Source organism: Pongo abelii, chromosome 15, assembly GCF_028885655.2.
Source record: "Pongo abelii isolate AG06213 chromosome 15, NHGRI_mPonAbe1-v2.0_pri, whole genome shotgun sequence".
In the NCBI taxonomy this organism is placed as follows: domain Eukaryota; kingdom Metazoa; phylum Chordata; class Mammalia; order Primates; family Hominidae; genus Pongo; species Pongo abelii.
In genome coordinates, this window is record NC_072000.2 from 79,864,485 (window position 1) to 79,880,821 (window position 16,337).

Consider the following 16,337-nt stretch of genomic DNA (forward strand, 5'->3'; position numbering starts at 1 on the left):
TTTACTGAATCCACATCTATCTTTTCCCTCTCTACAAAACTCATGTTCTACAACATTCTAGTGTTAAAAAAGGTAAACGGAGGTGCAATTAAAAATTTTTTTAAGAGTTTATTTGAGCAAACAGTGATTCATGAATTGGCTGGCTCCAAACCAGAAGTGGTTCTGGATCATCCTGAGTCTCAGACCATGTCTTTTGGGGATATGATGCTGCTTGGTGCCTTTTTGAGACTCAGCAAGGTTCCATGGGAAGAGAGCAGGGCCGGGAATGGAACCTCAGAAGTCTCGATGTTGATGATTAGCTCTGTGACTTCAAGTTGCTTCAACTCAGTTACGAAGTAGAGAAGACAGTTTGGCCCTGACAGGACTCTGCTTCCTCGTCTGGACTTTGGGCATCCTGCTCTTGATCTCACTGGGTGGTTTTGAGGCTCTGGTAATATGTTGGATGTGTAGGTGCCTCGAAAATGGTGAAATATTTTGCCAGTGTTGACTTTTAGTGCCCTTTCTTGAACTAAAAAAAAAAAAGGGGGGCTGGGTGTGGTGGTTCACACCTGTAATCCTAGCACTTAGGGAGGTTGAGGTGGGAGAATCACTTGATGCCAGGAGTTTAAGGCCAGTCTTTGCAACATAGTGAGACTCCATCTTTACAAAAACAGTTAAAAAGTTGGTTGGGTGTGGTGGCACATGCCTGTAGTTCTAGCTACTTGGGAGCTAGAGAGGATCACTTGAGCCCAGGAGTTTGAGGTTACAGTGAGCAGTAATTGCACCACTGCACTCCAGCCTGGGAAACAGTGTGAGACCTCATCTAAAAAATTAAAAAATACTCTGGACTTGCCCTTTGACAGTAGAATAAAAAGGGCTTCTCTAGACACACATCGTGTCCTGCCTGGATTGGGGGCCATGCCCTCCATGTAGAGGGCTCAGCACTCCTGCCTTTACACTAGCTCATGGTTCAGGATAAGCTCCATCATCCTTACTGTAGGAGCCTCTCTCAGAGCTTCTGGGTTTCAAAGCATTCCTCTCATTGGCAAAGAAAGGAAGCTATACTTGCTGATTTGATCCTTTTGAGCTGAGCTCTTCGGCAGCTCCAGGAATCCTGTGGAGCATTCTGGTTCTTTTTCATTCCAGGAAACTGACCACTTGCTGCAGAAGGGCCTTTTGCCAAGGAGTGGCAAGATGCAATGTTTGAGTCTATATGTGCCTAGGATGGTTCCTCTCTTCAGTGTAGGAAAATGGCTGTGGTGGCATAGCACAGAACTGATTCGTCCCCACCCTCAGGAGATAGGCCTGGGAGTGAGAAGTTTTATCCTAAGGGCATGGTGGTCCTGGCCCTACCAAGTTTTGTTGCAGCCCCTCACAGTTAGCAAGTGGCACCAGGTTTTCTCGCAGCCCCTCACAGTTGGCAAGTGGCAGTGATCAATGGTAAAAAATGGGGATCGGTAGGGCTTGGACAGCCCTTGTGAAGGTGTTGGAACCCTTAGGAAGATGTTGCAGTTTCCCTTCGACAAGTTTCTCTCTCCAGAATTCTTCTATCTCTCCTTAGGGAGGAAGGTTCCTCATTGTTTTCCCTGGGTATGGCTGCCCCTGTATTCTCATGCTGCCCCACCAAAAGCCATGTCATTTATTAGTGTGCCCCCATCCTGGGCCAGACCTCTGTCCCTTGCAAATAACCCACACAGTCCCCTGGCTATCACATCTTTGTCTCTGTTCTACAACAAGTTCCTTGAATCCCGCTTGTCCTGAATTGCATCCCCTCCAGCCAGCTTCCCTATGTCTTTCCAGTTGACAGCAGGCAATGAGAGAAATGAAAGCCACTAAAGAAGGCTCTCCTCCCCTTGGCCTGTCATTTTTTTTTTTTTTAGACAATGCACCATAGCCTTTATTTTATTTATTGAACAAATATTATTGAGCATCTACTCTGTGCCAAACAACAAACATTTTCACAGCTGGGGATGCAGCAATGAATGGGAAGGGGAAGGTCCCTGTTGGCAACAGCCCTCTGTTCTTGTAGAGTTCACAATGAAGGGAAGAGAGATTAGACTATAAGCCAGTCACACCAGAGTGGCTAATGGTGCAAATGTCAGCCCAAGTAGGAGGGCAGGTGACTTCAGAGCAGGATATTAGGAGATGTTTTTAGCTAAGCAGGTCCCTGAGTAACTCCCTAAATAAGAGGGCCAGATCTAATGGTGCTGCAGTCTCTCTCTTTCTCTCTCTCAAGGCGTTATAGATATGAGTGACTAATAGTTTTTCTGGTGTAAGCTTTAGATTTCTTTTTCTTTCCAGCTGTCTGTCTGGGATCCTGAGGCAAGGTTAGTTAACTTATGAAGTTGGCTTCTTAGGAAAAAGCTACATGGGTCCCATCCTATCTATTTCTTGAAGTGCACGCTCCAGAGGAACTGGGTTTTGCCCATGGCAGTCCGTGAAGCAGCAACTCTTCCAGGGCCTGTCCATAAGTAATTGGCAGGGTTTTACCCCTGAAAAAATCAGAATAGGAGGGCTATTACCAGAAAGTCCATCCAGATTTAGAAGGAAACATGGGAGGATTAGAAACATTGGTTGTCGCGTGAGCATCCCTTTTAGGAATGCCAGCATGTTGCCTTGCAGACAAAGGAGAATTATTCTCCTTTGGCTGTTTTATCTGTCAAAGGTCAGGGAGTGGCACGTTTGAGTTGGGGGGATAGGTGGGGGGTTAGTGTTAAGGGAATGCAGAAGACCGTAGAATCCCTCTGTTGGCTGTTGATTGCTGGTGTCTGGGACAGAATTGGTGGGCATTCAGTGCCAAAGCATTTGAATGGCACTTTGCACATCGCCTACTTGAAATATGAAAACTCTGGAGTAAGATTTGCATGATGTGATCTGATGTGATCTCAGTTGGCTGGGTGGTTTGAAGGACACCCACTCATTTTTCCTCCTTCCTAGCCGAGTCATGGGACAGTTCTGCAACCACTGGCTTTCAGCACAGTCAGCTAGAGGGACATTAGTGTATTGAAGCAACAGTGATTTGTTCTCTCACTGAAAGAAAAGGCAGTGGATTCTTCACTTCTGCACCCAAAGTAGAACTAGGCTGGCCCTTTGTGGAGTTCACCATGAGGGCAACTTCAAGGGGGAACACCCAGCCCTTAAAAGGAGGAGTGTGTGTGCCAGGAAGCTCCTGAGTTCATGATGACGGAAAGCAAGCATAAATACTGGGCTTAGCTAAAAAAATAAAATAAGGTCTTTGTCAGTGTTCCTTTTTTTTTCTTTAATCAGAAAACTTTCCTTGTAAAACTCATTTTCTTCCCCTAAACTTAGCAACTTCTCTGTTTACAGCCTAGGGTATCTCTGCTCTTCAGCTAACTTGCACCCCCCACAAAGATGAGGAGGAAACCCAACACCAAGGCTGTAGGTCAAGGTATATTACATTATAAACTGGGTGAGAGTGAGCTCCTTGTGTTGCATCTTTCTCCTCCCTTCTGAGTAGGGTGCTCAGTATGCAGCAGGTGCTCAATAAATACTAAGTGTAGGTCTAAGGGTGAGAAGTTGATTGGTCTGCATTCGAATCCCCTCCATGCCTGATCTGGGGGCACCCCAAATGGGAGGTCTTCCCTGTTTGGGGGCTTCCTTAGGTCATTTCATCTGGCATCTACTTGCTTTGGGTGGTTAAACTCTTACAATGCAGCAAACTGCTACTGTGCCCAACTTGTTTACTGCAGAGCAGGCTGGAACGACTTGAGTGAGGTTTGAGCTGCACAGTTCTAAGAGTCATTTCTTCATTCAGAAAATATTTCCTGAGCGCTGTCTCTGTTCTTGTGATTGTGTCAGACGTGGTATGGGGAAGGGTCACACGAGCAAATGTGAGTCAATGTCCCTATCCTCAAGGTACTAACAGTCTAGTTTGGGAGACAACACACTACACAAAAAGAAACAAAACTAAGCGTGACATAAAAACAAGAAACCTGTAAAGTGTAACTGTGGCAAAGAAACCAAACTGTAGCTGGAGACACCTCTCACCCTTGCTTCCTCCAACAGCTACACATTTGGGGACATTTGAACTACAGAATGGAGCATATGAGACTGGAGGGAGTGTCGGGTGTTTGAGGGCAGTCACTTTTCTGTGGCATTCACCTTGTCCGTTGAGGGCTTTGGAATCAGATAGCCAAGGGTGTGAATCTCAGTTTTGCCAGGAGAAGCTGTTTTGACCTTGGGCAAATTATAGAGGCTTTCTCTTCTGTAAAAACCAAACCAGAGGCCAGGCGCGGTGGCTCATGCCTGTAATCCCAGCACTTTGGGAGGCCGAGGCAGGTGAATTGCTTGAGCCCAGGAGTTCGAGACCAGCCTGGGCAACATGGTGAAACCCCGTCTCTACTAAAAATACACAAAATTAGCCAGGTGTGGTGGTGCACGTCTGTGGTCGCAGCTACTTGGGAGGCTGAGGTGAGAGGATTGCTTGAGCCCGGGAAGTAGAGGCTTCAGTGAGCTGAGATCGCACTGCTGCACTAGCCTGGGCAACAGAGTGAGACCCTGTCTCACAAAAACAAAAAAACAACAAAAAAAAACCCACAAACAAAACCCAAACCAGAGATGATGGTGCCAACTTCAGGGGGTAGTTGTGAGGGCATAGATGAAATATCGTGTGAAAAAGCCTTTAGCATGCTGTCTAACACATAGCAGACACTCAGTACATATTCACCTCCTTCCTCCTGGTTTGCATAACATTTAAGACCAGCGCCTTTAACCTAATGGATAAGAGTACAGATTAGTACTGATGGCCAGAGCTTGAAGTTCAGCCTCATCGCTTACTGTTATGTGACCTTGGGCAAGCTACTTAAATGCCAATTTCCTTCACTTTGAAATAGAGATTAGGGGAGCACTCCTTCCATTTTATGGAGTGAAGTGTTGCCCCCCAAAAGAAAAAATTAACAATTAAAAAATAAAATGATTCAAAGAGTATATATATTTATAGAGTGCTTTGAGCACAGTGTATCAGCTCTCATCACTATTATTATCTTCCCCAGGGATCAATGATTGCAGGCTGTCCTAATTTCAGTAGCTGCTGCTTCCTGCATTTCCCTAACCTCTTTCCCCCAAAGAACTGAGGGAATCCAGGAGTCAGGGCAGTAAAAGCCACCAGCATAATCACAGCTTTCAGGACAAACCCTGTGACGGGGGTGGGAGCTCTAAGGAAATCTGGAGTTGGCCAGCTGTAACCCTACTCCCTAAGTTCTTAGAGATCTTAGCTTAGCCTTTAAATCCATAAACCGCCTTCATGAGTGATTTTCCACCAAATCAATGAGGTTGTTTTAATTGTCTTTGTCTCTGAAGGCCTGCCACCTCCTTGATCCCGAGTTGACCTTTTCAAAAGAAGCCTTGGATTTGGAGATTTCACAAATAACAGTCACATGAGCGGTCTTTGCCTGGACATTATCGGTTACCGTGGAGCTGCCTGGCATTCCTGGGTGCTGGGGGCTCATTCTCATGATTAAGCTCAAGCTCTGGGTTCTTAGTTTTGCAGTGTCTCGCAGCCCCAGCAGCCACCTTGGACTCTCCTTGCTTCTTTCTGGGGCATCCGCAGACTCAGTCCCAAGACCCCCTGCCGAACCTCGACCACATATCCCAAGGTAGCTTGCCTGGCAGAGTGCCTTCACTCTAGCCTGGTCTCTTCCACTTGAGGTCTTGGAGCCCTTGTTTATTCTCCATGTTGCTAGATCAGTTATTCACTAGCAGGTATAAGCAAACATCTAAATGATGCTGGCCAAGGGGTAGAGAGCAGTATTTATAGCAACAGAATTATGGACTGGAGTGTGCAGACTTGCCTAAATAGTACCAGATTTGTGGTGTTTCGATGCACACAGCACTGTGTGGGCATGGGCAATGAGTGTGGAAGTCACTTCCACATAATTCCCCAGGTGGACATGGTCCTGGGAGATGAAGCTTGTGTTAGTCCGTTTTGGATTGCTATAACGGAATATCTGAGGCTGGGTGATATATAAAGAAAAGAGGTTTAATTGGCTCACGGTTCTGCAGGCTGTACAGGAAGCATGGTGCCAGCATCTGCTTGACTTCTGGTGGGGCCTTAGGAAGCTTCCAATCATGGTGAAAGGCAATGATGGAGCTAGGGTGTCACATGGCAAGAGTAGGAGCAAGAGAGAGTGAGGGGGAAGATGCCACACAGATTTAAACAACCAGATCTTAGGAGAACTCATTATTGCAAGGAGAGCACCAAGGGAATAGCACTAAACCATTCATGAGAAATCTGCCGCCCTGACCCAATCACCTCCCACCAGGCCCCACCTCCAACACTGGAGATTACAATTCAACCTGAGACTTCTTTTTCTTTTTCTTTTTTCTTTTTTTGAGACGGAGTCTTGCTCTGTTGCCCAGGTTGGAGTGCAGTGGCACATCTTGGCTCACTGCAACCTCTGCCTCCCGGGTTCAAGCAATTCTCCTGCCTCAGCCTCTCAAGTAGCTGGGACTACAGGTGCACATCACCATGCCCAGCTAATTTTTGTATTTTTAGTAGAGGTAGGGTTTCACCAGGTTGCCCAGGCTGGTCTCAAACTCCTGACCTCAAGTGATCCACCCACCTTGGCCTCCCAAAGTGCTGGGATTATAGGCATGAGCCACCACACCCAGCCTCAACATGAGCTTTAGAGGGGACAACATCCAAACCTATCATGCCCCTTTACATAGTAACACTTTCTCACAAGTTGTCTGTGAAGCTGAAGTTTTCCTCAGCTGCCCTACTCTGTGAACTTAACTTCAGATTAATCTTTAGGCCATAAAATCATTGGTAGTGTGCATAGAGGTATGTAGATATACACATTCACCTAATCACTGTATCATGTAAAACATCCTTTCGCAAGGACAGCATCATACTGAATGCTTTAAAATTGCTCATTTGGGTTGATGGGCTTACAGTAATCCAATGTGTGGAAGTCTAGATTGAACCTCAATGTATCTTTTATGAGGCTCTTATTTTAAAAGGATCCTCAACCATGCTTTTTAAAGTAGCAAACTTCCTCTGAAACCTTGTCTAGACTTAAATTTCCAACCACATCTTTCCACAGTTCTGGGCTCACATGACAAATGTGCAGTGGCAATGGTGTTTCCTGACATGCCTGTTAACTGCAGCTCATTCTTTCAACAATCATGTATTGAGTAAGCACCAGACTAGCAAGTATTAGAAAAATGACTGACAACCCAAAGATTAGAGGAAGTTAGAGCAAGGCAATCACGCCTAGTGAGGATCGTCAAGGAAAGCTCTGTGAGAGAAGTCACATGGTGATGGGCTCTGAAAGATTAAAAAGGGGATAACTTGGGATAAAGGTATAGACGAGATGATGGGAAGGTTGGAATCATGACTTGTTCAATCTGGCTGGAATATAGGGGATTTATAGGGATACAGAAGAGAAGGGTCTGGAAAGGAAGGTTGAAACTAGCAAAGACGGCTGTATTAGTCTGTTTTCACGCTGTGATAAAGAACTGCTTGAGACTGGGTAATTTATAAAGAAAAGAGATTTAATTGACGCACTGTTCCAAATGGCTAGGGAGGCCTCAGGAAACTTACAGTCATGGTGGAAGGGGAAACAGGCACATCTTACATGGTGGTAGGCAAAAGAGCGAGAGAGAGAGCATCTGAAGGAGGAACTGTCAAACATTTCTCTAACCATCAGGTCTTGTGAGAACTCACTACCATGAGAATACCATGGGAGGAACTGCCCCCATGATCCAATCACCTCCCACCAGGCCCCTTCCTTGGCACGTGGGGATTACAATTAGAGATGAGATTTGGGTGGGGACACAGAGCCAAACCAAATAAATGGCTAAGAACAGTGGCTGAGGGGTTTGGACCTGCTTCCTTCCTCTGAGAGGGCTGACACCTTGAAGGTCTTTGAGCAGGGTTGGTGGGGTCAATGCAACGCCGAGGACCATGAATCTTAGTACATCGTGCAGGTCGGGCAGGGAAGAGATCACAGTTACCTGGGAGAAAGGCAGAAAGGGCCAAAGTGGGACAGGGCAGATTCAAAGAGGACTTTGCAGAAGGGTTTGGGAGGATCTGAGACAAAGTGCATATAAGAGGGCAGAGTCAAAGATGACTAAGATAATTGAGGAAGGACACGCAGATGGAGCCAGAGAAGGAAGTGAAGCAGAACTAGGGTAGGATGATGGTTTGTATGACTTCCCCAAATAAACCAAGTGCATCTTGGGAATCCCAGTGGCCTCTGCTGCCTGTCACCTCTGCTGTGTGAGTGTGTGGGAAAGAGCCAACCTTGCAGACAGGGAGTGAGCCTCAGCCTGATGAACTAGATGGTATTTTCTTCCTCTTGTGGATTAGGAAGCACATAGAGAGGTCAATTAACTTGCCAAGCTCTAGTAACTGGTAGGGCCAAGATTTGAATTGAGATCTTTCTGACCCCTGACCCTGAGGCCTTAACCACTATATTAGTATGATGATGTCTCTGAGGAATGTTGAAGCAGAAAGGAGAAGAAGTGGGAGAGACATTTAAAAAAAGCATAAGGCCGGCCGGGCACCGTGGCTCATGCCTATAATCCCAGCACTTTGGGAGACCAAGGCGGGCAGATCACGAAGTCAGGAGATTGAGACCATCCTGGCTAACACGTGAAACCCTGTCTCTACTAAAAATACAAAAAATAAAAATAAAAAATAAAAAAAATTAGCCGGGCGTGGTGGTGGGAACCTGTAATCCCCAGCTATTTGGGAAGCTGATGCATGAGAATGGCATGAACCCGGGAGGTGGAGCTTGCAGTGAGCCGAGATCACACCACTGCACTCCAGCCTGGGCGACAGAGTGAGACTCCATCTCAAAAAAAAAAAAAAAATTAGCATAAGGCCAGGTATGGTGGCTCATACTTGTAATCTCAATATTTTGGGAAGCTGAGATAGGAGGACCACTTGAGACCAGCCTAGGCAACATAGTGAGAGACCCCAATTCCACAAAAAATTGTAAAAAATCAGCCAGGCATGGTGTCATGATCCTGTAGTTCCAGCTACTTGGGAGGCTGAGGCGGGAGAATTGCTTGAACCCAGGAGGCGGAGGTTGCAGTGAGCTAAGACTGCGCCACTGCACTCCAGCCTGGCGACAGAGTGAGACTCCGTCTCAAAAAAAAATTTCTTTTTTTAAATTTAAAAAATAAAAATAGCATAGCATGGGCATGAGGCAAGCCCCAGATTAGGTCATAAAGAGACCAAAGATGATGGAAGCCTTCAGCCTCAGGGACTCTGGTGCAAAGAAAGCTGCTGGCTCAATAAAGGTATATATACATATATATTTTAATTGATACATGGAATTTTATATGTTTATGGAATATGGGACTTTTTTGACTCAGCACTAGGAAGATAGCTCCTGAGAGCCCTGAAATCTAAGGGAACATGTCCAGCCATACCCAGTGATTGTGCCCAAGGGAGAGGAATGAGCCAATTGGTTTGAGCAAATTGGGGCCCAGCCCTAGGGGTGAGGGTGGGCTTGCCTTTGTCTGAATAGCACGGCACATTGGGAGAGGAATGAGTTTCGGTAGGTGAGAACCTGTTTGTGGAGGTTGTTGTCTCCTAACAAGAGCAGGATCCACCTTGCCAGTAGCTTGGGTCAAGAGGATGAGGTGCCTGGGACCCAGCAAAAGGCTCAGATGGGGACTACTGGTTGTTTTCCTGTTCCATTTGGACTGAAGCCCTCACCACTGTGTGGACACAGAGCTCCTTGTCTTGCCTTTTGTGGGAGCTCTTGGATCCTCCCTGGATGGCCTGGCCATATTCTGGCCCCATGACTAGGAAGGATTTAGGAGGGCATCTGTGTGCTAGGGTTCTGATTCAATTGTGACTTAGGGCTTTGTGAATGGTGGGTGGGGACAGTGGATGGTGGAAAAGGATGGGAAACAGTGGTTCCGTGGATCTCAGAGCTGGCATAGCATGTGTGTTGTGTTGTGTAATGGGTTGGGTATGGAAATCTTACCCCGGATGCATCCTGATGATTTTCTGGTTTTATTCTTGCTCTGCCAAATGCATGAGCTAGAATCACAAGTGATGCATCATTCAAAGTATGGCTTCTCCCTGTCACCCAGGGCCCTCAGACTACATAGACATGTTTTTAACTGTGACATTTGCTCTGGAAATGCTCCTGATTACTGACATTGCAGTAGCATTTAGAGGTCATCTTTGAGTTTACAGAAAGGGCAAAAATAAAATAGAAAATGAAAATTAAATATCCCGGGCTGCCTCTCCATCCCTTCATTCATCACATTTTTTGTTAAATACCCTCTATTGGCATGAAGTAAACTATGGTTATAAAGCTTACCTAACTTTGGAACACTGTATGTTGAAAACTCCAGCTTTGCTACCTATAGCTGTGTGACCTTGAGCAAGTCAGTTAGCCTTCCTGCATCTCAGCTTCATCATCTATAAAATTGGGACGATGTTAGACCCCTCTTTCTGGGGTTGTTGTGAGGCTTGAGATACTCTACATAAAGCTCATATGTTTTACTATGATGAGTATTATCATGTGCCAGCCTCCAGAGATCAATGTGAGCCCTGTCCTCATGGAGCTTATAATCTGGTTGGGAAGACAGATGTTAATTCAATGATCATACAAATATAAAATTACCTATGCAGGAACCCGACCTCATGTAAGGGATTAGAGCAACCTTCCTGAGGAAGCAGGATTTGCACTCAGACCTGAAGGATATCTGCACTGACTAGCTGAAACAGGGCAGGGAGAGATTCTAGTCCAGGTAGAGGAGCTGGTGCAAACTCCCCGTGGTCACTTGAAAGACAGAAAGGAGCTCAGTGTAGCAAAGTCCTGAGGAACAAGTTGGTGACAAGGGTCAGACCATTAGACAGAGCCCATGTGCAGAAGCTTGTGGGCTGTGCTTAGGATTTTTACCTCTAATTTAAAGCAAGGAGAAGTCACTGCAGGGTGTTAAGCAGGAGAGGTACGTGATCTGATCATGTTTTCCAAAGATGGCTGGCTATCATGGAAAATAGCTAGGAGCAGAGCTGTATGGAAGCTATTAGGAGGCATGAGCCATACTTTTTCAGAGGCCAGTGTCTCCCCAACTCCCTTGATGAAGATGGGGATGCCTGCATATGAAAATACAGGTACTTAGGACCCACCTCAGACCTGAGGGATAACAACGGGGTTGGTACTGGTGACGTTTGTTATGGGACAAGTTTGGGAAATACTGCTATGGGATAGGTAAAAATGAAGAGAGCCTAATTTTTGAAAAGTAAGTTCCAGAAGAGCTAAGACTATGACTTGGTTTGACCATGAATTTTGTATTTTGCCCATGACTTTGTGTTTTGTTGAGAATGATAAAACTAGAACAAGTGCAGGGATGTAAGTCAACTCAAACCAGTTAGCAGTGACATTCATTCATTTGCCTTCCCAAGGTGGGTCTCCAGGAAAGGTGCCAAACGCTCCAGGTGCAGCTTTCTCCCACATTTTAAATTAATGTTTCACTGATTCAGGCCCCTCTCTGATTTGTATCCCAGAGGTTTCCTATCAAATGAATGACAACCCAAATGGGTGAAAATGTAGACTTCCATGTTGACTAGTATCACACCAACATTACATGGAAGGCAGCAAAGTGAGCCTAGGTTCTGACATCGGACAGAACTGGCTTAGGAGCCCAGCTCCTCTGCTAGCTGCCTGTGTGACCCTGGGCAGGATGCTGAGCAGCAAGGGGTTTTTTGTTTGTTTTTTTTTTTTGCTCTCTCTCTTTTTTGTTGTTACGAAGTTATTGGGGTTAGGCTGGGTGCAGTGGCTCACGCCTGTAATCCCAGCACTTTGGGAGGCCGAGGCGGGCAGATCACTTGAGGTCAGGAGTTTGAGACCAGCCTGGCCAACATGGTGAAACCCTGTCTCTACTAAAAATACAAAAATTAGCCAGGCATGGTGGTGGGTGCCTGTAATCCCAGTTACTTGGGAGGCTGAGGTAGGAGAATCACTTGAACCTGGGAAGCAGTGGAGATTGCAGTGAACTGAGATCATGCCACTGCACTCCAGCCTGGGTGACAGAGTGAGACCCCGTCTCAAAAAATAATAATAATTAATTAAAATAAATAAAGTTATTGGGGTTAAATTAAAAGATAAAGTGTATTACATATTCAGCACATAGTAGATGCTCAAGATACACTAGGGTATCCTACCCTCTCCTTGCTTTCCCATACACACTTTTTTTTCTTACCACTGTGAGTACAATGTAGAAAGAACCTGGACCTTAATAGAGAGATGTGTCATTCCTAGCTTTGTGTAGACAGGATTTTCCACCAATGTTCATCTGCTCATCCATCCATCCATCCATCCATCCATCATGACTATGGAACAGACTTATAAACTAGGAACTAGAAATAGACTCTCCCTAAACACTGCTCTTAAGAAGGAGGAAAAAAATATGTCTTGAAAAAACAAAAGAGGAAGCAGCTTACAGTCTAATCCTTATGTTTTGGTTTTCCACACTGGGCATAAATGTACCTCCATAGCCAATTTCCTCCTTGAGAAAGGTTACCATGAGACAGTGTTGCTGCCCAGCTGGGGTTACTGTAGGCCACTACTAGGGCCCACCCATCCACCCTGCTGCCTGGAGAAGGCTTAAAAGCTGGAGTTGGGGTGGAACAGCACTCACTCAAGCTTAGTGTATAGATGGAATGAACAGAGTCTGGCTGCCCCAGAGGAGTAGGGCATACAGTGTAGCACCAGCTGGGAGGATTTCTTTATTGGGGCAGAAGATTAATTGGGAATTAAGGTATCCTGTGTTGGGACCTCAGAGCTTTAATTTTCCTTTGGAAATGAAAGAGTCACAGAGCCTCAGATGATGTCTGTATCTTTCCTCACTCTTGCAAATGGGACCCTGGGAGACTCTACTTAACTTCCAGACCTCCAACTCCAAAGTGCTTAGAAGGCCATATATGAGCTGGAGTGGGCCGAGCTTCCCAGCTATGAAGAAGGTTGTATTTGCCCCTCTGCTTGTGGCTGGTTTCTACCTTCAATTAAAGTCTTGAAGATGAGCAGTAGGAAGCCTGACTCTGACAAACCAGTATGACCAAGGATCAGCTAAAGCTCTAAGGACACAAAAGAGGCCTCTGTTCTGCAGAAGCCTGCTTGCCTGGACCTTTCTCCAGGCTCTTAGCCTGGGATGCACTGGCCAGAGAAGACAGGAGATCTGCTTTCTCACCTCCACTCTGCTAGAACTCTGGGTGACCCTCAACAAGTCACAGAGCTCAATTAACCTCACTTGGCCTTTGTTTTCTCCTGTAATTATTGAGTTTGTAATTATAATAGAGGATTACAGACGAACTTTCAAACTGTAATGTTCTATCGTTTTAACCCATAAATATGGCCAGTTGTGTTGTCTGTTGTATTTTTGTTTTAACATTTTTCCTGCTAATAGATTATTAAGCTCCTTGAAAGCAGGAACTCTGTCTTATACCTCTTGGTATTTCCTAAAATATCTAGCAGAGTATGTTTTAAAGATGAATCTGATTAATTGCTTACATATTGGTATAAAGAACTCTACACAGAAACTATGAATGGTCACTTTTGTGAATATTCCGGAACTGAGAACCACTAGTAAACATCTTGAATGGCTATAATTGACAGATGGAAAAATGAATCAAGGGGGTCAGCAGATTGGCAGCTGATAGATGATGTCAAAGTGAGGAGCAAAAGTGAATTGTTTCTTTACCTGTAGCTCTTTCAAGTACAACAAAGGAAAAATGAGACCTCATGACAAAGGAATTACTTATCTTCCTTCACTCTTGGAATTTGAAGTTTGCCTGAGTTCACAAGCTATTTTCCCATTTCTGCCTCAATATTATGTGCAGCAGAAGGGCTTTTGGGAATTGTATCACAGCCAGTCAGTACTGAAGCCAAGCCTTTCTGACCTCGGAAACACCCAAGTCATGTTATCTGTCAGGTCACTGGAGTTTGGACTCCAACCCAGATAAGAAGTGGTTTAGCACTTTGGGAGGCCAAGGTGGGTGGATCACGAGGTCAAGAGATCAAGACCATCCTGGCCGACATGGTGAAACCCATCTCTACTAAAAATACAAAAATTAGCCAGGCATGTCGCACGCCTGTAGTCCCAGTTACTCAGGAGGCTGAGGCAGGAGAATTGCTTGAGCCCAGGAGGCGGAGGTTGCAGTGAGCCAAGATCGCGCCACTGCGCTCCAGCCAGGCGACACAGCAAGACTCCATTTAAAGAAAAAAAAGAAAGAAAGAAAAAAAAAAAGAAATGGTTTAATTTGTTGGGGGTGTGTGTGTGTTTATAGCCATTTTTTACGTGCCTGTCTCCTGTGTGTATAAATTTATGCAGTTATGTGTGACTTCACACTACAGATGCTTTAGAAGTTACTACGTTATTCACACAATAAACTGAAGCTTCCATGCTTGTAAATGTGGTAACAGCTTTAGCCTTCCAACTCTTACTGAATGCAAGTTCTTGGGCTTGCAGGGTATAGAATTTCTCCCCAGCTGGGCTCTCAGCTCTGGGTTAACAGATTCAGTGAAACTAAAAATTCGAGTAGCACAAGAAAATAATAATCAATGTTATTTTACTTTACTCCAGATATGGGAGTAGAGGAACCACTATTCATCAATTTGCAGCTAGAGAAGAGCCAGCCCGTACTGAGACCATCCACTACACATGCTTATAATAGTCATTGATAGTGAGGGTGGTCAGAAGGATGTATGAGCCAAAATGTCAGACAGAAGAAAGATTTCTCTGGTGTTTTGAGGTGAGAAATAATCCCTGCATGGGTGTTAGGAAGGATTGGAAGTTGGAAATTAAATTTCTTATTAGGAATCTCTTTACATTTGTGTTGTGACCTCTTGGCCATTGGTAACTGTGATTGGTTGTCTCTGTCTTCTATAGCTTGGAATTGCGATTGGGTTCTTGGTCCCTCCTGTTTTGGTACCCAACATCGAAGACCGGGACAAGCTTGCCTACCACATCAGCATCATGTTCTATATAATAGGAGGTGTGGCCACTCTCCTCCTCATCCTTGTCATCATTGGTAAGGTCATTAGTAAACAGATGGGGCAGCAAGGGGAAGGGGCAGGGAGATTCTGCTGACTTTGTTGGGACCCTTGTGAACATGCCCTGAAATACCATGGGTATTTACAGAAACTGGAGTCTGGGCTTCTTATAGTCTTCAAATATTTTAGCCTGGGCAGTCCGTCCCCACACAGTGCTAGCTGGTCCTATGCACTTTGTTAGTGGCTAAGGAAAGGTTTAATTGTCATTAACCAGTTCCCCAGTCCTACCTCATCGGAAGTAATGGGTAGACTGCTAGTCCGCTTGATGAAACACACGGAGCACTTAGGCCATCACAGGCACTGTACTGAGCATGCCTGATTTCATTTAGTTGTCAACAACCCTATCAGTGAGGTACCACTATCAGTCCTATTTAACAAAGAGAAAAATGAGACTTAAGGGAAGTTATATAAACTATTTGAGATTAGATAGCTAGTAAGTGGCAGAGATTGGATTCAAGTCTAAGCTTGTCTATGTCCCTATTTTAAATTTCTAAAAAAAAAAAAACTGAAATTGATCCATAAAGCTAATAATCTCATAGATTAACCTGACAGTACTTGGGGATCATAGTTCTTTAATGCCTTTTAAAAAAATTATAAGAGTAATATATGTTTATTATAGAAAGATCTAGAAAATACAAAAAAGCATAGAGAAAGGAATGACCATTAACTTGTCATTGTACAAGTTAATCCCAACCACGAACCTCAGATATCTACTGTTAATGTTTTATTTATTTATTTATTTATTTATTTATTTTTGGAGATGGAGTCTTGCTCTGTCACCCAGGTTGGAGTGCAGTGGCACAATCTCAGCTCACTGCAACCTCTGCCTCCTGGGTTCAAGCGATTCTCCTGCCTTAGTCTCTCAAGTAGCTGAGATTACAGGCGCCTGTCACCATGTCCGGTTAATTTTTGTATTTTTAGTAGAGGAGGGATTTCACCATGTTGGCCAGGCTGGTCTCGAGCTCCTGACCTCAAGTGATCTGCCCGCCTCAGCCTCCCGAAGTGCTGGGATTACAGGCATGAGCCACCACACCCAGCTACTACTGTTAATATTTTATATCCATGTACATTTAATGATTGAGGTATTTGGTAAGATAATTTTACATCCCTTTTTTTCAGCTGGGTGATATTATATGGGCTATGATAAATTTAGAACCAGCAAGACAGAGGTTTTTATTTTCAGTTAGTCACCTATCTAAAGGTTAACCAGCTTTCTTCCTAATACTTGAAAGTTCCACCTCACATGTTAAAGGTTTCATTCCTGCCTACTGACCACACCTCCAGAGTCAAGCAGTTCTATAATTGGGTACCTCA

At 44.9% G+C, this 16,337-nt stretch overlaps 1 protein-coding gene across 3 annotated transcripts in view; it reads left to right on the forward strand.

Annotated features, from left to right (window-relative positions):
• FLVCR2 (FLVCR choline and putative heme transporter 2) overlaps nucleotides 1-16,337 on the forward strand; it is a 71,225-nt gene that overhangs the window by 28,931 nt on the left and 25,957 nt on the right. For all 3 annotated transcript variants that reach the window (XR_008513115.2, XM_002824956.5, XM_024231328.3), the window contains exon 2: nucleotides 14,860-15,001. Coding sequence is in view for 2 of the 3 variants with exons in the window: in XM_002824956.5 (XP_002825002.1) it covers nucleotides 14,860-15,001 (142 nt within the window). In the remaining variant the exon portion in view is untranslated. The remainder of the gene's footprint in view (nucleotides 1-14,859; nucleotides 15,002-16,337) is intronic.